The following is a 24,931-nucleotide window of genomic DNA, read 5'->3' as shown; positions in this document are numbered from 1 at the left end:
CAAAACATTCAGGCTGACATCAGGGTTTTTTACACCAGTGTAAAGGGAAGAAACTGATTTTTATTTTTAGCTGTAAACCATTTAAAGCAACTATGTGTATACCAGAGGGATGGTATGAAGCCAAAAAGAAAACCCCTCTTCAGATATCCTGGAGTCTGACTCTCAGATGCTGAACTTGAAAGTCTGAGCCCAGGACTGAGGCAGGGGCCAGAAATCCTGCAGCTTGAATAGAGAGTCTGACTTCGAGGACACTTTGTCAGGTGGTTGTGAGAATGTTGCGAGGCAAACATGAAATTAGTGCAGCTAAGGTTGCTTGCCTGAACTAGCTTGCAGGTGTCACACTTACTTGCTGCAAAAGGCCAGGATTAGTTGATACAGATTTCAAACAATACCATACAGGCTCTCGTGTCCTGTTCATTTTATGACCTCAGGACAGATGTAAAAAAAAACACACAGAAAAAAAAAGGAAAACATTTCGTAGTAATCTTCAATGCTACATTCTTTGAACTGTTTGTCTTGACCAACAGAAAGACTAACACACACACACAGAACATTCTGTGTCTGCTGTTTCACAGAAATCAGATTTTCTGCTCATGGTAAATTTCTGATTTGACACAGGACATAAGGACCACAGAAGATCAGCTACACGCTGATCACTGCTCTCTGAAATCAACAACAGAAATCAGAGCTAAACTGTGAAAGAACGTATGTCACAGACAAAACATTAAGGACATCAGAAAGTTAACCTCAACTTCCAGTCTGTCTATGTTGTTTCTTGAAAAAAGTCTCACCAGATGTGATATAAATCTATTATTCTTTCTCATCCCCTGGGCAGTGTTTTTTAATCATCACGAGCAAATCCAGCTTTATTTTTTACTTTTAATATCTTGAAATAACATCTGTACTAGCCAAGTACAGATTAAAAATATGAAGCAATGTGGAAGTGCTCACATCTGCAGTTTGTCGAGTGTCCGCTTGGAGCTGGCTCCAGAAGCACTAAAAACCACAAACACACCAAACCAAAAAAACTGTTTCTAAAACAGAAATAAACCTGTTCACAGCTGTTAGAAATGTTTCCTGTCTGAATAGTTAGTTTCTTTAAGGGCACAGACTGTACGGGGGATGAATTTTGTTCTTACTCAGCGGTTTAGAAGTAATTAAGATTGCAAGTTCGTCCAATCAGAGGCACAGCTCAGCTGATTGACAGGCACCCAAAGCTGTGGAGGCTAAAAGCCCGCCCCTTTCTAATTTGTCTACTTCTAAAGATTTACTTCAACTCTCTGTTTCAGAAAAAGACGGGTGACGCCACAAAGACTTTTTCCATTGAATGTATAGTCTATAGTACTTACTAGATGAATCTAGCCTGGTTAAGTCTTTTGAGACAAAAACACTCGCATAGTGTAATCCTTTTTCAGTGTATATCACTTCATGTTTGTGTTTCTGGTACTTTTTTTGGTTCTACAACAAAATTCTGCCATTCTGCCAACAGGCAGTGGTGCTTCAAAACGCAGACTTTCAGTATTATCCCAGAAATGAACATTCCCAGTAACTCCATCATTAAAGTCTGAATATGTTTAATTTTTTAAGTGACCAAAAACTTGATGTTTCCTCACTGAGCTTTGGTAGATTTGGTACCACCTGTTGGTTTAAAGGCTTTGGTGTACTGTCCATGCTTTTACACTGTTTTAATGCAGACTACATCTCAAGCTATCATTTAAGCTATCACTTAAGCATACAACAACATGTTACCAGATTATATCCAAAGCTATTTTAACATGAGAGAGAGTGAGTGTGAACTGAGAGGGAGAGGTTTTGGATAGACAAAGGGTCTATGTATGATAAATGAGTATTTAGTTATGTTTATCTTAATGTGCTATATGACTCTAAAGGAAGCTGAGTAGAAGATGAGTTGAACAGGGTAGATGAAATAAGCAAAGGCTTCAGCCTACACCTTTTCGGTCCTGTTTTGTTATTTATTGTGTTGATTTCTTTTTATGTTGATTTTCTTTCTCAACTCAGCATTTGTTCATTTTTCACCTCAATGTGCATATAAGTCTTTATGTTTAAAGTTACCAAAATAAACTAAACTAAGCTAGGTAAGATACTGTACTCTGTTTCTAATGCAGAGGTGAAAACTACTTGAGGGGTTTATTTAGATTTGAGAGGATTCAGTTGGTTTTTGTTGAAAAACTATGCTATCAGGTGGCTCTTTTGTAATTGCACTCCCTCGCCACCTTCTGGCACGGAGTTTGTCGCACACTGTCATGAATTACTTTTAGCGAGGTGTGTGTTTGTTTTAGAATTAAATGGAGATCGGATTGAAACAAATTTTCTTTGTTCAAGACATCTTTTTGTTGGATGCAACGAGCCGAGGTAAGGTATTTGTCAGTATAGTTACGTAGCACTACGGCTTGAAACGTAACATCAAGCAAATGTTGTAGTAGTCGGCTATATGGATTGCGATCGGCAGCGGTGCTCTGATGTATCTGTAGGCTAACGTGACAACAAGTAAACACTGTCAGTTTGTGAGTAGTTTAGTAGCCGTCTAATAATGTGTATTGTTAGTGAATCCTGGTTAGCTATGTCCTGCCAGTCATCTACCAAGGCTAATGATGTTTTAGCTCGGGCTGTATCACTCTCCTGTTTAGCTTTCTTCTGCTCTTCTGTCCTTTTTCTGTCTGACAGTTAGGCTCCTGTGTCCACCATCACTACAAAATTAGTCACAGAAATCATTTTCAGGAGAGGAAAACACAGATCTCTGTGTTTTATCTCTTCTCACTACCAAACTTCGTCAGCTGGCGTGGAGTTATCATAGCGACCTAGACATGCCGTAAATCAATCCAGTCCTGGACAACCCGATCAGGAAGCTAAGAAGTAGTATTTTAAAATAACCTGTAACCAGCAATACTAGCGCTGATAATCTCATTTAAAGAGTGGACTACCATCCCCCTTTAAATAGTTTCTCTGTAATATTTGATGTTTTTGTCACATTTCTGAGGAATGTGTTGAAAATCACATAATTTTCCTTTGGAGATCAGATGCTTGTTGGAGACATTTTGACATAACTTAATAAACTGAATGTTTTGCGAACACAACCTGTGAGAGTATCTTTTCTCTCAAACACACACACACACACACACACACACACACACACACACACACACACACACACACACACACACACACACACACACACACACACGCACATAGACCCCTCCTCCTCCTCCACTTGCCTTCAGGTTCTGTCCATCAAACGGCAGCGAGCCGCTGACCAGCGTGTAGAGAATCACTCCCAGGCTCCAGACGTCCACCTCAGGTCCGTCGTATTTCTTGCCCTGGAAAAGTTCGGGGGCAGCGTACGGCGGCGAGCCACAGAACGTGTCCAGCTTGTTGCCCAGCGTGAACTCATTGCTGAAGCCGAAGTCGGCGATCTTGATATTGGCGTCGGCGTCCAGCAGAAGGTTCTCCGCCTGAGTCACAATTACATTGAAGTAGAGGAAGAGGGGGAGGGAGGAGGGGAGAAGGATGCCAGGGAAAGGGTCACATTCAAGGAACAAGGGGTTACAGAAGGAGAAGAGGGAGCAAACAGTTGGATGCGGAGGGCGAGGAGGAATGACAGAGTGGGCGGGAACAAGAATGTGAGTTGAGATGAAGAAGAAGAAAAAAACAGGAGCGTGAATGAGCGACAGATGGGGAGGGGGTTGGAGCTTGTGTGTTGTCCAACAACACAGATCCTGGACATGAGTCATACTGTATATATGTCACTGTGTGTGTTCAGTAATGTAATCATCTATTAAAACAGGAGCAGGCTCCCACTGCTCGGTAAAAAGCTGCATTTCCACTCATCACGCGATTAAGATGCTAAAGGGCTGTTTTCACAGACACAGATTAAGACTAGTCCCAGATTATGAATTTCTCTTTCACTGTAATCTGCCAGTGAAAGAAATGTCCTAGTCTTGGACTAGCCTTAATCCACTGCATCTGAAAGCAGCCCAAAAACACCCACTGAACTGCCTCACCTTCAGGTCTCTGTGGACAATGTTCTTTGTGTGGCAGTAGTGGACAGCGGACACAATCTGTGAGGAGAGACACAACAAACATGTTTTAAAAACCAACCAATAAATGTGAAGATTTTCAAACATCTGAATCGAGAGGTTTTTTTTTTTTTGTCATACCTGTCGAAATTTGGCTCTGGCTTCCACTTCCTTCATTCTACCGTGAGACACGAGGTAGTCGAACACTTCACCTGAGAGCAGAAACAGATCATCAAAACCAGCGCTGTTAAAACAGTGTCGTAACTTGGAGAGGATCCATCAAACCAAACACTGGACTCCACCTTAAGTAAACATTTTTACAATAATAACACGAGAACTATAAAACCACAATTCCCTCTGTCTATTTAAAGTAACGCTTTGAACCTCCATGTGTGACACCTTGGCATAGGAACAGGAAACAACGAGCCTGGCTCTGTGTGACGGTCCAAAAATCCACAACCAGCACCACAAAGCTTCACTTTTAAAGCCATGCATCATTTTTTCAGCTAAGAGGATGCAGAAAAACATACATCCGTCTTTTAAGGTTAAAAATGTTGAATCCTTAGGCAATCAAAATATCTTCCTTCAGTTCACCACCAGTCAAACTGATGCCGTCCAGTCATAACCATCAACAGTCACATCGATTTGAGACACACCACAGGTCAGAGCATGGAAAACAAGGTTGGTGACATTAAGTTGACACACAGAAAGGCACAACAAACTAAAAATGGAGAGCAGCACGAGATGGGCTGTGAGCTGGTTTTCCTCCTGATATTGTGTCTGAAGAGCAGCAGCAGCTTCACTGCACTGAGCCTGCTCAGTTATTTATGCTGAGGCTCTATGCTCTATTAAGTTTGAATACAGACCAGACAACACCTAATGGAGGAGTTTACAGTCATCCTCTGGTGACTGCAGTCCACATAACTCAGGGGGAGGATGGGCAAATAGTGAATGAACCGCAAGGGCTGTGAGGATTCTTGAATGATTACACTTAAAAAAAAAAATCAGGGGATAAAGTCATCTAAAAAGACTTCCTTTATTTTTTCCAAAGTAAAGTCTTCACACTATTTAACCTGCTCCTTCTATTCTTTTCTTTTCTTTTTTTGTATCTAAAAGGCCTTTAGGTCCAAAAAGTGTTTGAATAGCTCCAGCAGACTGTCTCAGCCTGCAGCCATGAGATGCACCACAGCAGCTGAGACACGTTCCTTGTATGATGAAACAGGCTTTATTAGAAAATAACATATTAGAAAACAAGAGCTTCAGTTCAACCTTTCTGTTTAACCTCTCTTTAGATACTTGAAAGTGATATTACTCAGTGAACTGCTCTCTTTGGAAGCTCCATGAAGACTAGCAGTTTGGCATTGCTTGTAATGATGTCTGTACTGCAAAAACTGGTTCTCATCAAGTGTTTTTGTCTTATTTCAAGAAAAAAAATGTCTTATTATACTCAATATAAGCTACATTCAACTGATCAGTCCAGAAAAATGTCTTGTTTCACGTTATTTAAAGACTAAAATGAGATCTGAATTGTTTGTAACAAGTAAAAAAAAATCTGCCAACGGGCCAGCGGGACAAGAGAAATTTGCTTGGAAAATTTGCTTGAAACTAGAATAATGTCTTAATACAAGTAACTTTTCTCTTGTTCCATTGGCAGATTTTTTTAACTTGTTAAAAGCAATGCAGACCTCATTTTAGTCTTATAATAATTTCGAGCAGGACATTTTTCTGGACTGGTCAGGTGAATGTGGCTCATATTTAGTCTTAAAGGACATTTTCTACTAAAAATAAGACAAAAACACCAATTGTTCAAGGAACACCAATTTGTTCAAGGAAACTTTTTAAAGGACACAAAGGGAGACGGTAATTTCAGTCAGGAACACTCTCGTCATTGAACCATTTATTGCCAAATGGATACAGTTAGAATTGGCGTTAAAGCTCTGCTTTTCAGAGTACTCCCTGGGTTAGCCGAGCAGCCTGCTCTAGCTTTCCAGGGGGTGCATAGCAAAACCCCCATACGTACAGATTAAAAAGAATGCATACAAGTCAATAAGATACATATATGGAGCCTTAAAGGAGGAGGCTGGGGTGGAGGAGGACGCAGCAGCAGCTTGGTAGCAAAGAGGTAGCAGGGATAACAGAGGGTGAGGACGAGATTTAAATACGCAGCCTTCGCGTAAGACACGCCCTGTGATTGCCTGAGGGGGGTCAGCTGACATATGACTGCATGAACTTTTGCTAACTCCATAAATTGTAGCTACATAGCGCTTTTGTTTGATACATGACAAAAAGAAATCTTTGAAAATCCAGCTTGTACCGTAGTTTAGTAGCCGACTATATTTAGTGATATTCACAGCCCAGTGCTCTGAACTGTGTTTGTAATGTGTAACTTTGGTGAATCCTGGTTATGTACTACCAGTGCTCACACTGCAAAAAACAGAAATCTTATCAAGTGACTTTATCTTATTTTCAGTGGAAAATGTCCCTTTAGGCTTCATATGAGCCACATTCACCTGACCAGTCCAGAAAAATGTCTTGTTCAAAGTTATTTATAGACAAAATTGAGGTCTAACAAGGTTTAAAAAAAAAAAGATTTTAAACATAGTTCTCTGGTCCCATTGGCAGATTTTTTTGTTATGGTTACAAGCAATTCAGACCTCATTTTAGTCTTAAAATGACTTTAAACAAGACATTTTTTCTGGACTGGTAATTTGAATGTGGCTCATATTGAGTATAATAAGACAAAAACACTTGATGAGATTTCAATTTTTGTCGTGCACCTACCAACTCCAACCTCACCAAGCAGCGCTAACATAACCTCACTCTTCATTTTATTGATAGACTCTCAAGTTTGAACAGACCACTGCAGAATAACTGCTGACTGTGGGTTGGAACAAACATCATCTCAAACAGTTTAGCCCGTGTTTTAGCCTGTGTTCTATCACTCTACTGTTAAACTTTCTCCTTCTCTTCTGTCGTTTTTCTCTTTCTTTGTCGACCAGCATACAAGCTGTGAATGGATTCGTATCCTCCAGGAAATACTAAGAACAGCACTTATAAAAAAAAAAAATCAGTGCTGATTTACTCATTTTAAATTATGGATGATGAAAGTCAAAAATTTAAAATTCAACTATTTTACGATTGTAAAGTCCTCACAGGGCCTTAATAATCATTTTTAATGTGCCTCTAAGAGTGCATAATATCTTTTATACTGGTTTTTCATCTCACCCATGATTGTCATGAAAGTTTGTGATCTTCTTGTGCAGGATGTATTTTACAATAAGGAATAACTTCTTCTATTCCCATTAATGTGCTCACCTCCACTGGCGTACTCCATGACAAGGTAAAGGGTCTTATCAGTCTCAATCACCTCGAACAGCTGCACTGTAACCCAAAACAGAAACAGATTAAAATCTCATGGATATAAATAACAACAGTTCCTGCCCACATTATAAATTATTGCACAGCCGTCTGCTCGTCTGTCTTAATACGAGGGGAACCTGCTGCTGATGCTGTGGGGGAGTTTTGATCCATATGGCACTGAGCTTTAGAAAATCCAACCCTGTGACCTCTATAAGGCCCGCAACCACAGCTCAGTCAATGAATCCTGTGTGTCTATTATACTTATATTTCACACACACACACTCACAGACATAAATACAAAACACTGCCAATGAGATGAGTGTGTGTCTTACCTATGTTGGGGTGATTCAAGCCTTTCATTATTCTCACCTCCCGAAAGAGCTGCAGAGAAAAGAAAAGAGTTGAACGTCATTATGATACCAGACAAAAAGTAAAATCTTTTGTTCAGCTGCTGGGTGTGAAAAACTATCTCCATAAATCTGTATTTTGAGAAAATAAAGGTCATTTCAAGGAAAAAAGGGTTGACATTAATTGAGTAAATGAAAAGCAGATAAGAAACAAAACAAAAAAATGCTGAAAATATGAAAAGACAAAAAGCAGTTAATGAAATATTTGACATAAGAAAAGTGAAAGAGAACAGGCATAATAAATTTTGGAGTCATTTTCAGCTTTTTCTCCATTTTTCAACAACAAGAAACCAGATCTAACACCTGAGACAAGAACTGTCATTACACTAATACAATTCCTACTATTTAAAACTGGAATCTGAAAAGATTGAAGTCCTCTGACTCTCAGATGTGAATCATCCTCAAAACCAGTCTGTCCAACAGAATTTGCTGAGATGAGAAGCTGTGCCGCTGACACACAAACAGAGTGTTATAATCTTTTCGTGGGATGAACAGAAACTGAACTCGATGTCTAATAATGATTACTTAAATTCATTCTTTCCACTATCAATGGACAGATCAGCTGAATGCACACCATGTAGGTGCAAGGCCATGAAAACAGCATCAATGAAAAAAAATCAACGCCTGCACAGTTAAATCATGCCAAAAAATATTCAATAACAACATGTGATCCAACTTGGATCCTCACACGATCTGATGGGAACATTTTGCACACCAACACGGACAAGCTCTGAGAAGATATGTGCGGTTAACATCCAAATCATCTATGCTGATGGGAAGACAAGTCATCTTTTGATAAGGACATTTATAAAAACCCAGAGAAACCAGGAGCATTATAGAACAAGGTCCATGTTTCAGACTAACAACATTACACAGACCTGACTTCAAAATCTACATGCATTAAGTTTAAGAGTGCCAAATCGGAGAGTATGAAGAGAGTCAGACTCAAATAGACTAAGGACTGGTGCACACGGGGGGCATTTTCAAAAACGAATATGCCCCCCTCATTCATTTTTAAAAATACGTTTGTCCATGGGCAACAGGGAAACCCGCCGATAAGTGCAGCTTGAAGCATGACAAAACCCATATTTGGCTGTGTCTTTCAGACGCCAAACCTGTGGCAGCCAATCAGAGTGAACCCCTGTCATTCAGCTGTGACATCTGAGAGCCAAAAACTCTGTTTCCCTGCATCCACATTAAACCATGAACCAGAGTTTCCAAAAATCATCACTTTAGCCAAAATTTTCAGAAGACGTTTTAGTGACATAAAGCTGCGGTTTCATGTGAATGACAGGCGTAAATGTCTAAAAATACATGCAGTTTCCCAGACATACAGCTACATGGCCTGAATCTGTAGACCTATTTGTTCACCACACAGAAACAACCATCATGCCATTTTTTCACAAGTAAGTATAGTTTCAGAGTTCTGAACCCATGCTTTTGCAGAAAAAAAATTCCAGCCACTAGGAAAAGTTGAGATGGAAGCTTTGTGGTAGATTATTTCTCATGATAGAGGCTTATTAAGAGGTGTTGCCTTTGTAAGATCTGTGTGCACTTTCACGGTTTATCAGAAATTTTGGAGCATCACCACCGGGCTCAACAATGTCACTCTTCCACTGACCAATCAAAATGAAGAAGGGGTGGGACTTTTCGCATCAACTTAGTCCACGATAATTGCAGAGTTCCATAGGGAGGAAAAGCTTTTTTGTGACAGGGTCCTGATTCCAGGTTTAGAGCCTCTGGCAATGCTGCAGCTTAATTTTTAAAGTTTTCTCTTATTTTTTAGGCAAAATCAAATATGAAGCAGAAAGAGCTTCTTAAAACAGATTTTAGACTGACTGCTAAGTGAAGTGAAAGTGCTACAAGACAACTTTTCTTTCCTACTGGAGCTAAGAACCCTGAAAACTAGAAAAGCACCCAGAGAGCGCAGACCTCCACCAAGCATATTGTGATTGTCACCAACACTTTAGTCCTACTTTAATGTTATACTCCCTTTCAGCAGACTGTCGGCTACAATATGGTGTTAGTTGCAGGTTTGTATGATAATTTGTTTCCTGACAGTGTTGAAAATTATGATGACCCAGTGCATATTTTGTATTCAAGATCTTAGTTTCCAGAATATTGCCAGGATCTGGATCGTACTTTTACATCCGTCAGAAATTATGGTGACCTTGTCTTGTATTGTTTTGCAAAGCAATCTGACCATTTATGGTGGAGTTATATACGCATATGGTAAAAAACAGCCCTATCTCACAATGATAAAGAATCCTTTAAAAAAATCCTGGATTCAGACGGTGATCCAAATCACCTCCAAAATTTAATCACTTCTTCCTTATCCCATTTTGAACATTTCATGAACATTTCATCAAGATCTATTTGTTATTTTTTGAGTTGTTCACATACAAACAGACAAACTCTCCCCAAAAACACAACCTTCTTGGTGGAGGTTATTAGGTTGTGAGAGCTGCCAGTGCAGAAAATGCTCCCAGTGTACTGAGGCCCTAAATGACCAGATCAAAACAGAAGAAGTTGTGTCTGGATCTCTTCACTGTGACGTAAAACATGAAGACTCTTGACTCTTGCTGCTGCAACCCTAAGCCTCCCCTACAGTAATTCACAGTGTCATTTCTGAATCTTTATTTTCATCAAGTCATTTTTTAAGTGTACGAAGATGAACAGAGGGAAGATGAGGGATGCCCTTACCATTTTTGGGGCGCCGATTGGATTTAAATTGCAATTCTTCCATATTTATGATTTTTTTTTTATTCTTAGTTTGCTTTTTTAACACCAGACCATGTGAAAAAGTTAAATGATGATAAAAATGCTACAGACCGTATCAGGAGCCATATTTTCCATGAAATGCACATTACGTCACGTGAGTCAGAGAGAAACATTTCATCCTCTACTGGAGAAAAGTGGAAACTCTTTTCCAATCCAGTTTAGATCAAAGACTGAAATGAAGAATCTAAATTTGGAAAAAAAAAAAAAAATATTATTTTTTAATATTGTCAAACAAAAAATCCTGTTATATTGATTTTCGTTTTATTTCTCCCACCCGTATTTACCAAAGACTCGCAGTTGATCTGTTAAGCTTTCTACAAAACTTACACAACACAAATTATGCTCCTGTTTAACAAGCTCTCTGCGTGTGTCCCCTGTAGAGGGGAGTCCCCCCTGTCAGACCAGGGGGGTGTTGGGGGTCGCTTTCATGACATCAAAAAGCGCACAGTGGAAGCCTCAGTGTAATGTTTACAACAAGCTGATAGAAGCAGTGGAGATCTACACTATGGTGACAGTTTTTGCCAAGTGTAAACAGACAAACATCTTCACTAGTTATCCTCCTGATCATGATTCTCCATCTTCTTCCTCCGATGTTCGGCTTCATCCTGTCACATGGTGCTTTTGTCGGGTTCACACTGGTTGGGTGACATAATCACCATCACCCCCACCTACTCTGTGAATTTCTCCAAATACCTCCTGCTCCTCCTTCTCTCACACTGGCTTTCTCAGACTTGTAAAATCACAGACGGGCTGTCAGAAAAACACTCAGGGTGAAAATATTCGTCTGCTCGCGTTCACACTTCACACCAAAAATTTCAGGAAGTTTCGAGGAATTTTGTGAATACAACTCTCACCTCAAAACAACAGACATCTCTGAACCTTTCCATTGTGAGGTGAGAGGCTGGAAACAGATTTCTGTCTTTTATTTCTGTGCTTAGAAAACAACATTTGATGCACCATTTCAACTATCTTTGATTGGGAATAGAAAAAAAAAAGACATTTTGGGGACATAAAACAATTCTGGGTTAATACTAACCATCTTTGTTTTATAGTTTCAACATAAAATTATTGTATTTTTATGAATCATATATAAAGTTTTCATTTTAGAAAGTAACAGTTACATAAAACAAATTTTGATTGGGTTGGTTGTCGTGTATTTTAACACCCGCTTCACTTGCTATCGTCATCCAAATACACAGCGCTTAAAGCCCTGGGGGAGGGGCAACGCAAGCAGATAAATTGATGCTTCCGTCCAAAAATTTAAGCATATTAGATTACTATTACTACTATTTTGGTCTGAATGGGATTTTGTGAGCACAAAAAGAAAAATGCATTATAAAAAAAACAAATAGCCCTCACACACAAATGTGATGAGCCAAAAACAGACCAACTTCCTCTGTGTGTCAGTGTCCTCTCTGCGTGTGATACTCCAGAGGATATATTTGTACACTTTGTCAGAGCAGAGCAGAGCAGGGGATTAAATTTGAGCCAGATTTCCTGGTTTTATGTTTATAACATTTAGACACTCTCTTTACAAAAAAAAAGGGCCATTGCAAAAAACGCGACACTCTCCCCTCACTGTGAGCCTACACTAAGACAACATGAAACCATCCTCTTTCCTCCATCCTCCCCCTCTCTTCTTCCCTCCAGTGTGTATCTCCTCCTTCATTCATTTCCTCCTCACCGCCTGCTCCTCTAGCTGTGCCCCAACGTCACTGTTGCCATAGCGACCCAGGTATTAAGACCAGGCTCTTTTTCCCAGCTTCTCCAGCTGTGCCAGAGGGGGATCTTGGGATACGTAGTGCCGCCAGAGCGTCTCATCACGCAGGCGTCCCAGTTAATTCCTTCACAGCCGGGGTTGAGCGGTCAGATCCGTCAAAACAAACAATCCCCATGCTCGGGTCATGAGTAGTGAATAAATAGTAATCCCGCGGTAAAGCTGGTGGACTCACATCTGTGGAAAAAGAGCTCTGTCCTGGACTGCAGTCAAAAAGTTGTGTTTGGTTCCTGACTGAGAGAAACAATCTGAGCGTGTCAGCCGTGGTGAGAGGTGCAGGAACTCTGTATGATGAGGAAAGGTTTCCTTTATTATCCCTCTTCACACCAGACACTTGACCTTCCTTTACAAAGCAGAAGATAATAATGATCATTATCCTTTATGACGCAATTCTCAGCCACTAATGAAAACGAGCCACCAACATAACAGTATGAGAATACCAAAGGAGAATTATCTACTGACAAAATGATAAAAAATAAGAAGAGATGCTGAAACTGTTGGAATACTGAATGCTTACATTCATAACTGGGATTACAACGAAATGTTGGACTAGATTTAGGTGTTGGGCTGCAACGACAAATCAATAAAATTGATAAAAATCGATTAGTAAAAGCGTCTAGAACATGTTTCCATAATCGATGCACTGTTGCATCATGACTGTTAGTTTGTCTTCAGTTTATTTGTCTTCTTCCTTTTTGTTGGATTATTTAGCGGTTGGCAACTAGCTGAAGGTGCATTACCGCCACCTACTGGACTGGAGTGTAGGTTACCTGGGCTGCGGGGCTGTATGTGTCACATGTAAACAGATCAGCGTGGCGGAGGAGAAGCCGAGCCGGCAGGTGAGGGAAAAAAGTGAACACGGGAATAACGGCAGAGCCGGAGAAAACCAAAAAACATCTGAGTTTTGGAGTATTTCACGCTGAGTAAAAGCACACAGCGTGTTAATTGACAATAACGACCCTAATGACGGCAGTACGACTTCAATGACCCAGCACTTAAAACGCAAACATGTTGGGTTCATCGATGACGAGCCGGGGAGCTCAGCAGAGAGGTGAGGAGCTACAAAATCTCACATACACTCCTTTGTATGTTGTGAAACGCATGGTATGTCTTTTAGGACTCGTTTAGTCTTTTTCTTAAATCGTCGACCTGTTTGAAAACCTCGAGGAGTTCGTTAAACTAACGTTAGCATTAGCATTAGCTGCTACAGATAGTGGTAGGGCAGAGGAGGTAAACTGTTTGACCTGCAGATGAAAAGATTGAGGACACATTTTTATTTATTTGCCTTTTTGGCCCACTAAGCTTTTAATCTGATGACATAATGTAGTTTCCATTATTTTGCCCAAACTGTTGCTCATTTGTTATACTTCATAAATGTAGCATCTGGTTATCTTAAACTATGTTCAAATATGTTTTTTCTTTGCATATATCTTAAAGCAAAAAGTAGTCATTAAGTAAAATAACAACACATTTGGTTTTGCGAATTTTACTATTGTGCATTCTCATCCTTTTTTCCCTAGTTCATTGATTAATCATAAATATAATTGTCAGAGTAATCGATTACTAAAATAATCGTTAGCAACATCAAAAAAAAATAGAATATCATGAAGATGAAGACTTTCATTATCATCTGGTGTAACTTGATTTTACTGGACATCAAGCTGTTTTGAACATTTTTCCATTTTCATTTTGATAATTATGGCCTCCAACTGGCTTTGTAACAATGCTCATCTAAAAATATATGTATTAAAAAAGGTTTTACCCTTTGAGAAAATTACTATTCAAAAACAGTCTTTTTTATTTTAGTCCAGAACGTTTAACCATAATCATAGGAAAGACGGCTAACTTGACAATCGTCCAGAAGATGATCGTGGACCCAGGCCTACGAAAGTCATTGCTGAAAAGGTTGACTGTTCATAAAGTGCTGTTTCAAAGCATATTATTATATAAAAGTTGAGTGAAAGGGAAAATGTGGTAGGAAAAGGTGCACGAGCAGGGAGAACTGCAGCTTTGAGTGGATTGTCTGGAAAAGTTGAGTCAGTAGCACCTCACAGGGAGGGACTGAGGCTGGTGTCAGGGCCTCAAGAGCCACACGCTCATACGTGTTTGGGAAAACAGACACAACTGTTGCATATGTAAAGCCAAGCCACTGCCCTGCTGGAAACGACAGGAGAGTCTTTCCAGGGCTGAAGAGTAAAAGAGCTGGACTGTTGCTTTGTGGTAGAAAGTGCTCTTTTAGAGTAAATTTTGTGTTTTGGTCAAAATCAAGGACCCAGGGTGTGGAAAAGGGGGGCACAGAATTCAAGTGTCTTAAGTTTAAGTGTAAAATTTCCAGTGTAAAGTGATAATTCCGGGTGCCATGTGATCTGCTTGTGTTTGTACACTGTGTTTAAACAACTTGAAAGTCAATGAAGCCGTTGACCAGAAAACTTCACAGCACTTGATGCCTTCATCTAGTAAAAAAAACTAAAAAAATCTAAATGGAGATGCTGATTTCCTTTTCCAGCAGGAATTACAGCCAAAATACACCAGATATATCTCCAGTCTGGCTCCAGTTAACACTGGGTCCACTCTATTGTGGTCCTGCTGCATCCCTGCTCCGGCAGGCTGCAGCAGATACGCAACAATCTTATTTTTGCCAGACGCTGGAGCTGGGACGTGTCAATTCACTGTAGAGCACATCAAGCGGGACAGGAAGTCATGCATTGAAACTACCTAGAACAGCCAGTGAATTTCAAAATAAAACAGACTATGTCAAAAGTAGATCGTATTTAGCTTGATTTTAACAACAACGGACTGACACAGTGAGCACAGCCGGGCCAGGAGTCAACAGGTCTCAGGTTTTACAGCCCAACATGAATGAAGAGCGGCTTATCAAAGGAGTGGGAAGTGAACTCCTTGGTCTCAAGACTCCAGCTGTCTGGTGGTCATGCAAGGTGCTGAACTGCATACCCAGCCAGTGTGAGTTGGCAGTCAACCCTCAACAGAGCTGAGACAGATTGGAGATGCAGCTGGTGTACTCCTGGAATTGGTTCCTGCCCACGGCGCCAAAACTTTTAACAAAGCTTCCCTTACCATGATATTGCTGCCCTTAATTGGTCAAGCCAATTGGCCTGACTTGAACCCCACGGACAGTCTGGGGATTATATGTCAAAGGAGAAAATGAAAGACTAGAGACCTGGTAATCCAGAGGAGTTGTAGGCTGCTTCCTCAAGATCAGAGATGGCTGTTTGGCTACGGCTAATCAAAGGTGAACTTTATACATAAAAAATTCACTTATTTAACCGATTTGAATCTAAAGCAAAGCTGCTGATTTTGAAAGTTTATGTTGAGGGAAATGAACACTTAAAAGTGTTTACTGATTTTCACATGGATAGCTTAAAGCTTTTGTGAGGAGCTTTTGGGTGGTTGGGAAAGAAATTCAAATCTATAATCTTGGGGCCACTCAGAAAAAGAGGGAAGGGACTTTTTTTTTAAACAGCCTGAGAGCAGCCCTGGACTTTTAAAATAATACATAGGAGAGGAAAATAAAAATACACAACTCTGCTTCATGGTGTTCATTTGAAGAGGTCGTTTAAAGGAACCTCCTGCTGTGATACAATATGTCCTCTTAAACAAATCCCTCCTCTTGGATGTTGAGGTTTAATTTCTCATATGTGATTTCACTCCCCCCTCTTATACTCATCTTATACAATACATCTCCCTCCCCCACCCCCCTCTACATACATTACAGTCCAGATTATGCTAATATGGGCTCTTTCATGTCTCAACTACTCAGGATTTTTCTAGCCCACGGGTATGTAAAGAAGCCTGCTATCATCACTGGCCAATTGTTGAGTATTCTCTCCAACCAGTGGCCAATCCTTCTTCTCTCTCTTCAGCCTTGTGCTCAGTGTTCAAACACTGTTTTTTTTTTTTTTTTACCGCTATTGCTACTGGATAAAATACAAAGCAGGGTTATAACTTCTGAAGCTAATAATCCAGCCAGGTGAGGTAGAGAAACGTAATCTATTTCCAGTCATGATAAGCTGCAGAAATGTGATGAGTCAAAGTATCGGGATTACAGAAAGCTAGTATTCACAAGGGCAACAGACAGCGACAGGAAGGAAAACAATGACGATGTTGTATTCAGAGCCTTGATAATGCTGCAACAACACAAGGTCACTGCTTTCATTATGATGCATGTGGCCTTCGAGTGCATGCATTTACACTTGTGGGCTGATATGTCTGCTGCTTGTTCAGTAATAACCCTGCCAAAACACTCGCTTTCACTGGATTTTTTTTGCCACTGGCAACTGAAAGTGAGCTGATGGAGCTGCAGTTGGACAGGCTCGCCGGTAATCTGGTATTTTGGGTGAATGCCAGAAATGGTCACTCCACCTAGAGTCAGGCACAAGGCTACTACCAGATATGGGGAAAAAACAGACCATCTTCCATCTGTAGCTTATTTGATGTTGACACTGCCTGTTTGACCAAGCAACATGGTCCCAGAATGTCCTTAGTGTACCTGCACTGTCAGGCAGGTCAAGTGGTCTATGAAGCTCAGAGGTCCAGGAAAAGATTGAATAAAGACAAAACATAATAGTGACAGAGTGGGAAAAAAACAAAACAACTAGTTGCATTAAACTTAAAAAGTGCTTCAAATTTAAAGCTCAAAGTGTTCCTCGTTTTATGACAGGGGTAGGCAATCTGGGGCACTGTTGCCATAGCTGGAACATGAGTCTATTTATGTTGGCACGGTGCAAAAAAATTACAATGAGGCAGAAGACAAAATAAATAAATTAAAATAAAAAACAATAAAACTGTTGTGTTTTATTCTATTTAACACTTCAGAAGAAACTGAGCACAGTATAAATGTTCTTACATAAAAATTGACCAAATAAAGTTGAATAATAAATTTAAATCATGACGCTACAAGTGCACAAATGTGTTCTGCAAGTGTGTCACCATAAATCTGTTGTGAGGTCAGTTTGCAAGCTTGCAAATGCATTTAGCAGCGTTATCATGGCAAACAAACAAAGTATCAGTTATCCTTTAAGCATAGTTGGTCAAGGGAGTATGCAGCCTGTGCTGTCAAAGTGTGGTCTGTAGGATATCAAGTGGGCAGTGTCTTTTTGAGATCAAACATAAAACCATTGTTAGCAAAGTTTGCGAAACAAAACAACACATTCAAAACTTTCTGTACTGTAAAAAAAACAGGCAATGGGAGAGGTTACACCATTTCTCACTGCATTGATAAGCAAGGAAACCATTCAACTAGACTTTCCCATCAGCTATCCATGACTTTTCAAAAGAAGTACATATTGGCACTTTGGGTATGAGTGTATTTTAAAGTGGCTCCAGTCATGGAAAAGGTTACCTACCCCTGTTTTATGCTTTTATGCTACAGTGAGGAATATTTGTTATTTTGGCCACGTCAGGCGCCCCTCTGAGGTTAAAGCAGTGTGCCAGTAGAGTGTTTTTTTTGCCGAATGAGGCCTGAAGAGTGTAAGGAGTGTAGAATAAAAATACAGTCAAAAATGTCTCAAACTGAGTTTAATGTTACAATAGTTGAAATACTTTAAAAGTAACTCTTAACATGTTAAAACCTGGATTCAGGGGAGAGGAGTAATTATCAAGACAAGAACAGAAAAGATACCAATGTCTAGTCCACTAAATGATAAAGCATTTTTAACACTGCTAGTTATCAATAGAATTACTTATAGATTCATCAGGCCCAAATGGCCACTGCCTTTATTTTATAATGCTCTAATCCTCTACTACCCAGATTTAAACAAGCACAGGTGAATGGTGGAAGCTAATAAAATGGTGCAGTCTGCCCCTTTTTTTGGCAGTTAGGCATTTGATAAAAAGGTTCCTTGTAGCCTGTGTATGATTAATCTAGCAGAACCAGACACTGCTGATGCGAGCCCTTGTCAGACATCATTAGCCCGTGGATTATGTGATGCTGTGTTAAGATGTTTAAAAACAACACATTTTAGATGTTTTCTGTTTCTTTCTAAGCTTTTTTCTTCTCTTTGGAGCAGCAAGTCAGGCACAGTTTACATGCAAACATTTCACCCCAACTGAAAAAAAAACAATGAAAAAATTCTGCATTTTTTGGAAACACTGAGGGACCAAAAAATGCTGCAGTAAGCATGCCAGGCCTGTAGTTGGTGCTTTAACTGTTTTGTCCAGAAGCAGTTTTAGTAGATCTCCATCGAAGTAGAGCTGAAGTAGTCATCTGGTGAATGCTAATAGCACAAGCACAATATGGTAGTCCACAACAATCATAACAACAGGAATGTTGTATTGTTGCATGTGCAAAATGGAGCGTGACACCAGTGTTTCCACTAAAAACTACTGCTTGCGTTTTAAAAAAAAAAACACTCTTGTGGCCATTTCCAAAAGTTTCAGGTCATCTAAAACACTATTTCCATGTACACAAGAGGCCAAAATGCAAGAAACATCCTTAGACTGTTGTTGCGTGACAACTTTATAAAACTTGGGAGGCAGAACTCTTAAACAGCTCTAGAAAATTTCAGGTGTATAAATGTGTAGAGGAGGCTGTTGTTGCTCGTAATATTTCCAGCAGTACGGCTGAAATAACTAATGGGGTTCACCCTTTCATGCACTGAAAAAAACCTCTGTGGCCATGCTACATCTTTCAAAGACACACTAGTCTTCACATCTTATGTATAAAGGCATGCAGACATCTCCCAGTTAAACTAAAATGCACAAACACCACACAAAGAGCAATTACTTCATCCCTGATTTGATCCTTCTGCTCCGCTCACTTCTTGCCCACAGGCAGAGGAGCTAACGCAGGCTGATGGAGGTAGAAAGAGATAAAAAAAAAAAAGAGGAAGGAGCAAAAGGAGTTACAGCTAAATGAGGGAGACACTTTGGCCTACATGTGAGGAGCATTCTGGGAAAATATGGGTTGACTGAATGCTCCTCTGCATCCTTTGACTCTTTTGCTCTTCTCTTTGTAAGTTTTTTTCACTGATCTTGCTTCAAAACTACATCTGAACAGAAAAGCTCCTGGTTGATTTGCGGAGACAAGGTAGAGACACAGGGGAGCCCATGATCAAAAGGACTTCCCTTCAGCCATGTTGGATCCCTACCAGTCCAGATGTGAACAATTTCAGCTCCTGAATCTGAGTGATGGGAAACTGTGTCACTTAGCCCAGATAAAAACAAGAATCCTTGGGCTGCTGAATATCTGTTCACAAATGGTGGGGCAGAGTGTTCAGAAATGCTTTCTTAGCAGCTGCTCCGAGGAAACCCTCAGACTGGCTGACAAGATCATAAAGGTTCCTCTCATGTGCTCCATGAGGAGGATCAGTTTTTACCATCAGGGAGATGTCTGAGGTGCCAAAGCGTAAGAAAGAGAAGTTCTCATTTGTTCCTATATGTTCTCTATATCTTTGTTAAACTAACACATCTGACACAGTTTTTGGAGATTTTTGTATTGAGACTTTATTTGTGCTGGGACTGTAGTTGTATGATTGGACTTTTTGACTTTTTATGACATGTCAAATGTGATACTCTTATTTTAAATGTAAGGGACATTGTGTTGTTGGATGAACTGGATGTTGCAAAACAAATTTTAGACTAATCGGACAATAAGTATTATTTTATTTAATCTTATCTTATCTCTGAAGCTGCTCTTGTGGCTGCTGAATCCAAAATGTCCACTGCTCTGCCTCTGACCTTCATTCACAAAAAGCCTGTAAGCTGCATAAAGGATGGACAGCACAATAGCTCCCCAAAAGCAAAGCCAGAACACTGAAAGCTCCTCCTTCTGTGGGGGCAAATAAGTTGTTCTCTAAAACATGGTCTTTTATTGTGGACAGTATTTATTTTGTTGATTTATGTGCTCTCCCCCCATCCGATAATCCTGACCTGTGGGTGGCGATTCTTTTTCAGAGCAAGGACTGATGTAAAATAAAATTTAAGGTTTGACAGTATTGGAGCTTGATTTCTTTAATTTAACTCTTAATTGTTGAGAAAAAGTTCAGACATCTTTTAAAAAGCAAGTGCAGAGTAGGGGGACTTTACCATTGATATATAAACACACTGCTCATAGTCTGTCAGTATCACCTTTGGTCTAACATGTTTAGGGATGGGTACCGAATTAGGTACTTTTTTAGGTACCGACCGAATTATGTCAAAAGTACCGGGTATCGATTCATGTAAAATCAAAACGTACCATGTTTAGGTACCTAAACGCATCCTTGTGACTGTGAGGGAGTCCAAGAGTAGGCGATTTTCCATGCTGGACATGAACACAGCATTTCAAGGTTATATATTGAAGAATATATTTGTTAAATTGTAAAAAATATATATTTTATTATTGAACAAATTGATATTTTTTACCACATAAACACAAAAAAGTACCGGAAATTGGTACCGTTGAGTACCAGTACCGATCTCCGGGTACTGGGCATCGGTACCGTATCGTTTCAAATGTGAAAGGTACCCATCCCTAAACATGTTGGTCAAAGTTTTACGTCAGTTCTCAAGGGGTTGATAAATTCACCTGCTGTATGTTCAAATGTACACGAACCGCATACTGAGGAAGGCCAACCAGTTACGTTATGGTCAAGCCCCTTTTTTGGGTTGGAGTGGTCATTATCCTGCTAGGTTGAATGCCTATTAGTTATTATTGAAGTAACACCATAATTGACAGCTCTTCAGCTCCTGCAATTTAGCCTGGCAACACCAGACCCATCAGTTAGCTTATACTCATTGGTGATGGATCCGGAGAAGCTGCCATTCTAAAAAATTTCCCTCCAATCGCAGGACCAATCAGAGCTATCTGCTGTCTCTTAGTTCACATATGCTTCAACCTTTTTGTGAACAGCCAAGATGGCACCATCTACAACACATGATATGAGGATTGTGATTCTTTGCCCTGCATGCTCATGGCTGTGTAAATTTTATGGTGTGTGACACGTCACATGCAGTTGCTCCTTATTTCACCTGAAAAGAGGAAATAAATCCTTTGGATCCAGAACCATTCACCAAGGTAAACTGGTCTGTCTCCCGCAGCACAGTGTGCAGCAAGTTTCAGTGCAGTGGAGGAAAGGCAAATGTACTTCACATTACTTTGAGTGTCTCCTAAAAACCCATGTGACAATCTAGTTTGCGACAGACTGTACCAGCTTGACAGTTATACGTTGTACTGTTAAATGCACAGCTTGTCTGTTCTGCAATAAATCACCACCTAGTTTTAGCACCAGAGACCAATTATTTTGGCTTCACTTTATTACTTTGCAAAGGGTCCATCTTTGCAGTACATAAACACACCAATCAGACTCATTCTGCAGCCTAGCTGGAAAAAAACAATGAAATCTCCACCCTGTGAAACACTCCTGAATTTCCCTCAAGGCACCAAACCTAAAAAACTCCCTGACCACCACACAGCGACAAAGAGATGGAGTTTTCTACCTGAAAGCCACAGCAACATGTCCAGGAAAGACAAATTAAGAAAACAAACACAGACAGAACGACGGGTTGGTTAGGCTGCAGTTTCTGAGATGAGTCACTTCTCTCAGGGCGGAGATTAACTCAGAGAGAGACGAGAGATGATCTCTGGAGCAGAGGTCTCCTCTCTCGCCTATCCAGTCTGCAGCACCTGCCAAACAGCATCACATCCCACAAACTCCATCTCTCTCTGGCTTTGTCTCTCCTTCAGCTGAGGATGAACCTGAACCTTCAAAATCTACATCACAGGAGGTCTTTGTTGACTGAACCACTCACATATCTGGTACCCGGTATCCACTCATGGAGAATCAGGGTTTTAAATGATGAGGCACTCATTAAACTTTCACTTTTGTGATGATGCAGCAACAGGTCAAACTCACCTTTTGTAGGCTGGTTGGGTTCAACTGAGTTTTGTCGATGATTTTTATTGCAACCTGGTGGAGACACAAAGAAAAGCTGTGAAGAAGAGAGCTACTCTGTGCTCGTGATGCTAACTAAACTGTACCACTTCTACCAATAACACCAAAAACATCCTCTTCATGACCCCATAAAACGCAGCACTTCTGATCCGTCATCAAAGTTTTTCAGATTTTAACAGAAAACTTACACTATGTCCTATGTATTTAAACTTCAAAGATCAGTTTGCATTAGTTCAAAATTAATTTAAACCTTGAGGAGTCATTCAGGGTTTGCCCTTATTTGGGTATAAAACTGATAAACAAGAACAAAAAAAAAACAGACAAAAAGAATTTGATCAAGGGTCACTGGACAATAAAAATTTAGAAAATCAGAGAGAAAAAAAATCTCTTGCAGTGAAAATAAAGCTCAAAAGAAAGAGTCAAACACTTTGTGGATTTGATTTGAAAAGGAGTGTGAAGACGATTTCATCAAATCCAACACCTTCTCTGCTCATCATCAACTGATTTTTATAAAATCCTCTCATAAATAAGCCTGGATGTGAAAGTTTTTAAATGAAATAATTAATATTTCCAATCTAGGGATGGGTACTGATAAGATTTTATTGATACCGACACCATTATCTATTCCTCCTGTGAATTTTCTTTGTACCAAAACTAGCTTTACAAGTTTTCTTTGTCAACTTCATTGACAAAGCTCATGACATTTGCTGTTTTGTTGTGTGTTATTGACTGAAGTAGGCCATCTAGTGTCTCGAAGTGTTTACCACAGTTGTTTAAGTTGTTTGGAACCTTTCCATAGTTATGAAGTCAGCCATGAGTCTGCACAAAACTTTTCTCTTTTTTGCCTGTTAGTTTTTTGACATTTTAAGTTTTCTGTCCAAAGAGTAGCTGTGATATGTCTCTGTGATGAAAGCTTAAATTCCATTCTGAAGCTGAAGTTATACCAGTGTATGCTAATTGCTAGCATATTGGCGCAATTTCCAATATGCATAAGCATCAAGCTAGCGTTAATTTGTTCATGCCGTTCATGGTAACTGAGGAGATTTATACCATGTTCAGTGTATAGAAAATGAATATCTTGTGGGAGAGTAATGTACATTACTTTGTGTTCAGTTCTTCAGTAAAATCTCAAGCAGAAAATCCTGAATCAAAGTTTTCTTGGGAGACTGTTATCGTCTGCTAAGCTAAGATGCTGCAGACTAGCTGATGTAAGGTCTGGCATTTCTGGCATAGTGTAAAGAATTGAAAAGGGAATTGTTTCGCATGAAGGCTAATGATGTCGATGGATTTAAACATTACTTATCAATGTTTTTTCTCAACAGGAACCGGTTTTCTAAAGAAGAATAAAGCCACTCTAGCTGCTGCAACACTGGAGGAAAATGGTGATACCACTGCACCTCTGTAGCTCAGGTCTGGGGTACCACCTATGAACAAAGCATACAGGTGGAGCTCATCAGTGGCAACCACATCACAGAAGGCAGCACGGTGATAAAAGTCTAGGGGGTGTCCTGGGGCTGGCATGTTGTGACCAGTAACATGACTGACTTTCTTAAGTATCCAAGGTTTCACAGATACTGGATCTGTATACGCTCTTTCCTTCCTCTAAGTCAGTGATTGCAGCATTAATTAAAAAAAATATCTTTATATTTAATATCTTTAAATAGTCTAAAATTTAAATCAGAAAGTACAATTCAATGCATTCATTTGATTTATATGTAAAAATACAGAATGATAAATATATGGAAACTAGAGGTCGACCGATATGGGTTTTTTGGGGGCCGATGCCGATGCCGATGCTTTCCAAATTTGGGCAGCCAATGCCGATATGCATAGCCGATTTTTCCAATTTGATATTCAGGCCGATTGTTAAATAAATATATATTTATCACATTTTTGTGAAACGCAGCAATTTCTGAGCAACTAAAAGAAATCTATTACAACAAGTCGTGTCCAGTCCTCTGAACATTTATTCAGCTTTCAAAACAATGAAATATTTTGTCTGAGTAAACACACAATGTAACAAGCAGTAGCAAACATTCACACTCTTCTTAAAATGTCAAAAAAGAAATTTAAACTTATTAATATAATTTGAACAAAAGTATGTAATGTATCCAAGTGGTTCCACAAGTTTGAGGTGCTCATCTTTTTTGTGCCTGATCAAAAATTGCGTCATTTTATACAACGGATCAAAAATTGGCTTTTTAAAAGAAAATACGGCCGATGGCCGATAGAGACAAATGTCCAAATATCGGCCCGATATATCGGCCGGCCGATATATCAGTCTACCTCTAATGGAAACCAGCACTGTTTAAAAAATGAGAAATAATGAAATTGTAAACAATTTGTTTTAAATGTGATAAATGGAGGTTAGCTTTCAAAATTCAGTGGTTAATTACAGTTGAAAAAAAAAAGTCCTGGTCCATTCTTATCCATTTTTGTCCGGTTAAATATGTACTGTGAGACAAGCTATTTGTTTATTTTCTTGTCTTACTACCCTAAGAAATAAAAATTGTTCTCCAAAATCTTATAAGCTTAAACTGAAGGTACATTTTTATCAAGATCCTTCTTTCCATTTAGTTATTACACAGTTATAAATTCAAGAAGTCCATTAAGAGGATGGCAAGTATTCAGACTGTGCAATCAATAAATTACCTTTTATCTTGCTGGTTGGTATTAATGGTG

General features: G+C 39.6%; 1 protein-coding gene across 4 annotated transcripts in view; it reads right to left on the bottom strand.

The window, feature by feature from the left end:
* mark4a (MAP/microtubule affinity-regulating kinase 4a) overlaps positions 1–24,931 on the bottom strand; it is a 48,337-nt gene that overhangs the window by 14,263 nt on the left and 9,143 nt on the right. For all 4 annotated transcript variants that reach the window (XM_074671728.1, XM_074671727.1, XM_074671730.1 and 1 more), the window contains exons 3-8: positions 22,211–22,264; positions 7,727–7,775; positions 7,350–7,415; positions 4,176–4,246; positions 4,020–4,076; positions 3,234–3,470 (exon numbers count right to left, since the gene is read on the bottom strand). In XM_074671728.1, the coding sequence (XP_074527829.1) occupies positions 3,234–3,470; positions 4,020–4,076; positions 4,176–4,246; positions 7,350–7,415; positions 7,727–7,775; positions 22,211–22,264 (534 nt within the window). The remainder of the gene's footprint in view (positions 1–3,233; positions 3,471–4,019; positions 4,077–4,175; positions 4,247–7,349; positions 7,416–7,726; positions 7,776–22,210; positions 22,265–24,931) is intronic.

The sequence above is a fragment of the Halichoeres trimaculatus genome, unplaced genomic scaffold, assembly GCF_033239565.1.
Source record: "Halichoeres trimaculatus isolate MK-OKI-2021-1 unplaced genomic scaffold, fHalTri1.1 fHalTri1_scaffold_6, whole genome shotgun sequence".
Taxonomy (NCBI): domain Eukaryota; kingdom Metazoa; phylum Chordata; class Actinopteri; order Labriformes; family Labridae; genus Halichoeres; species Halichoeres trimaculatus.
The sequence above is the reverse complement of the archived record's forward strand: the minus strand, read 5'-3'. Positions and strand labels throughout refer to the sequence as shown.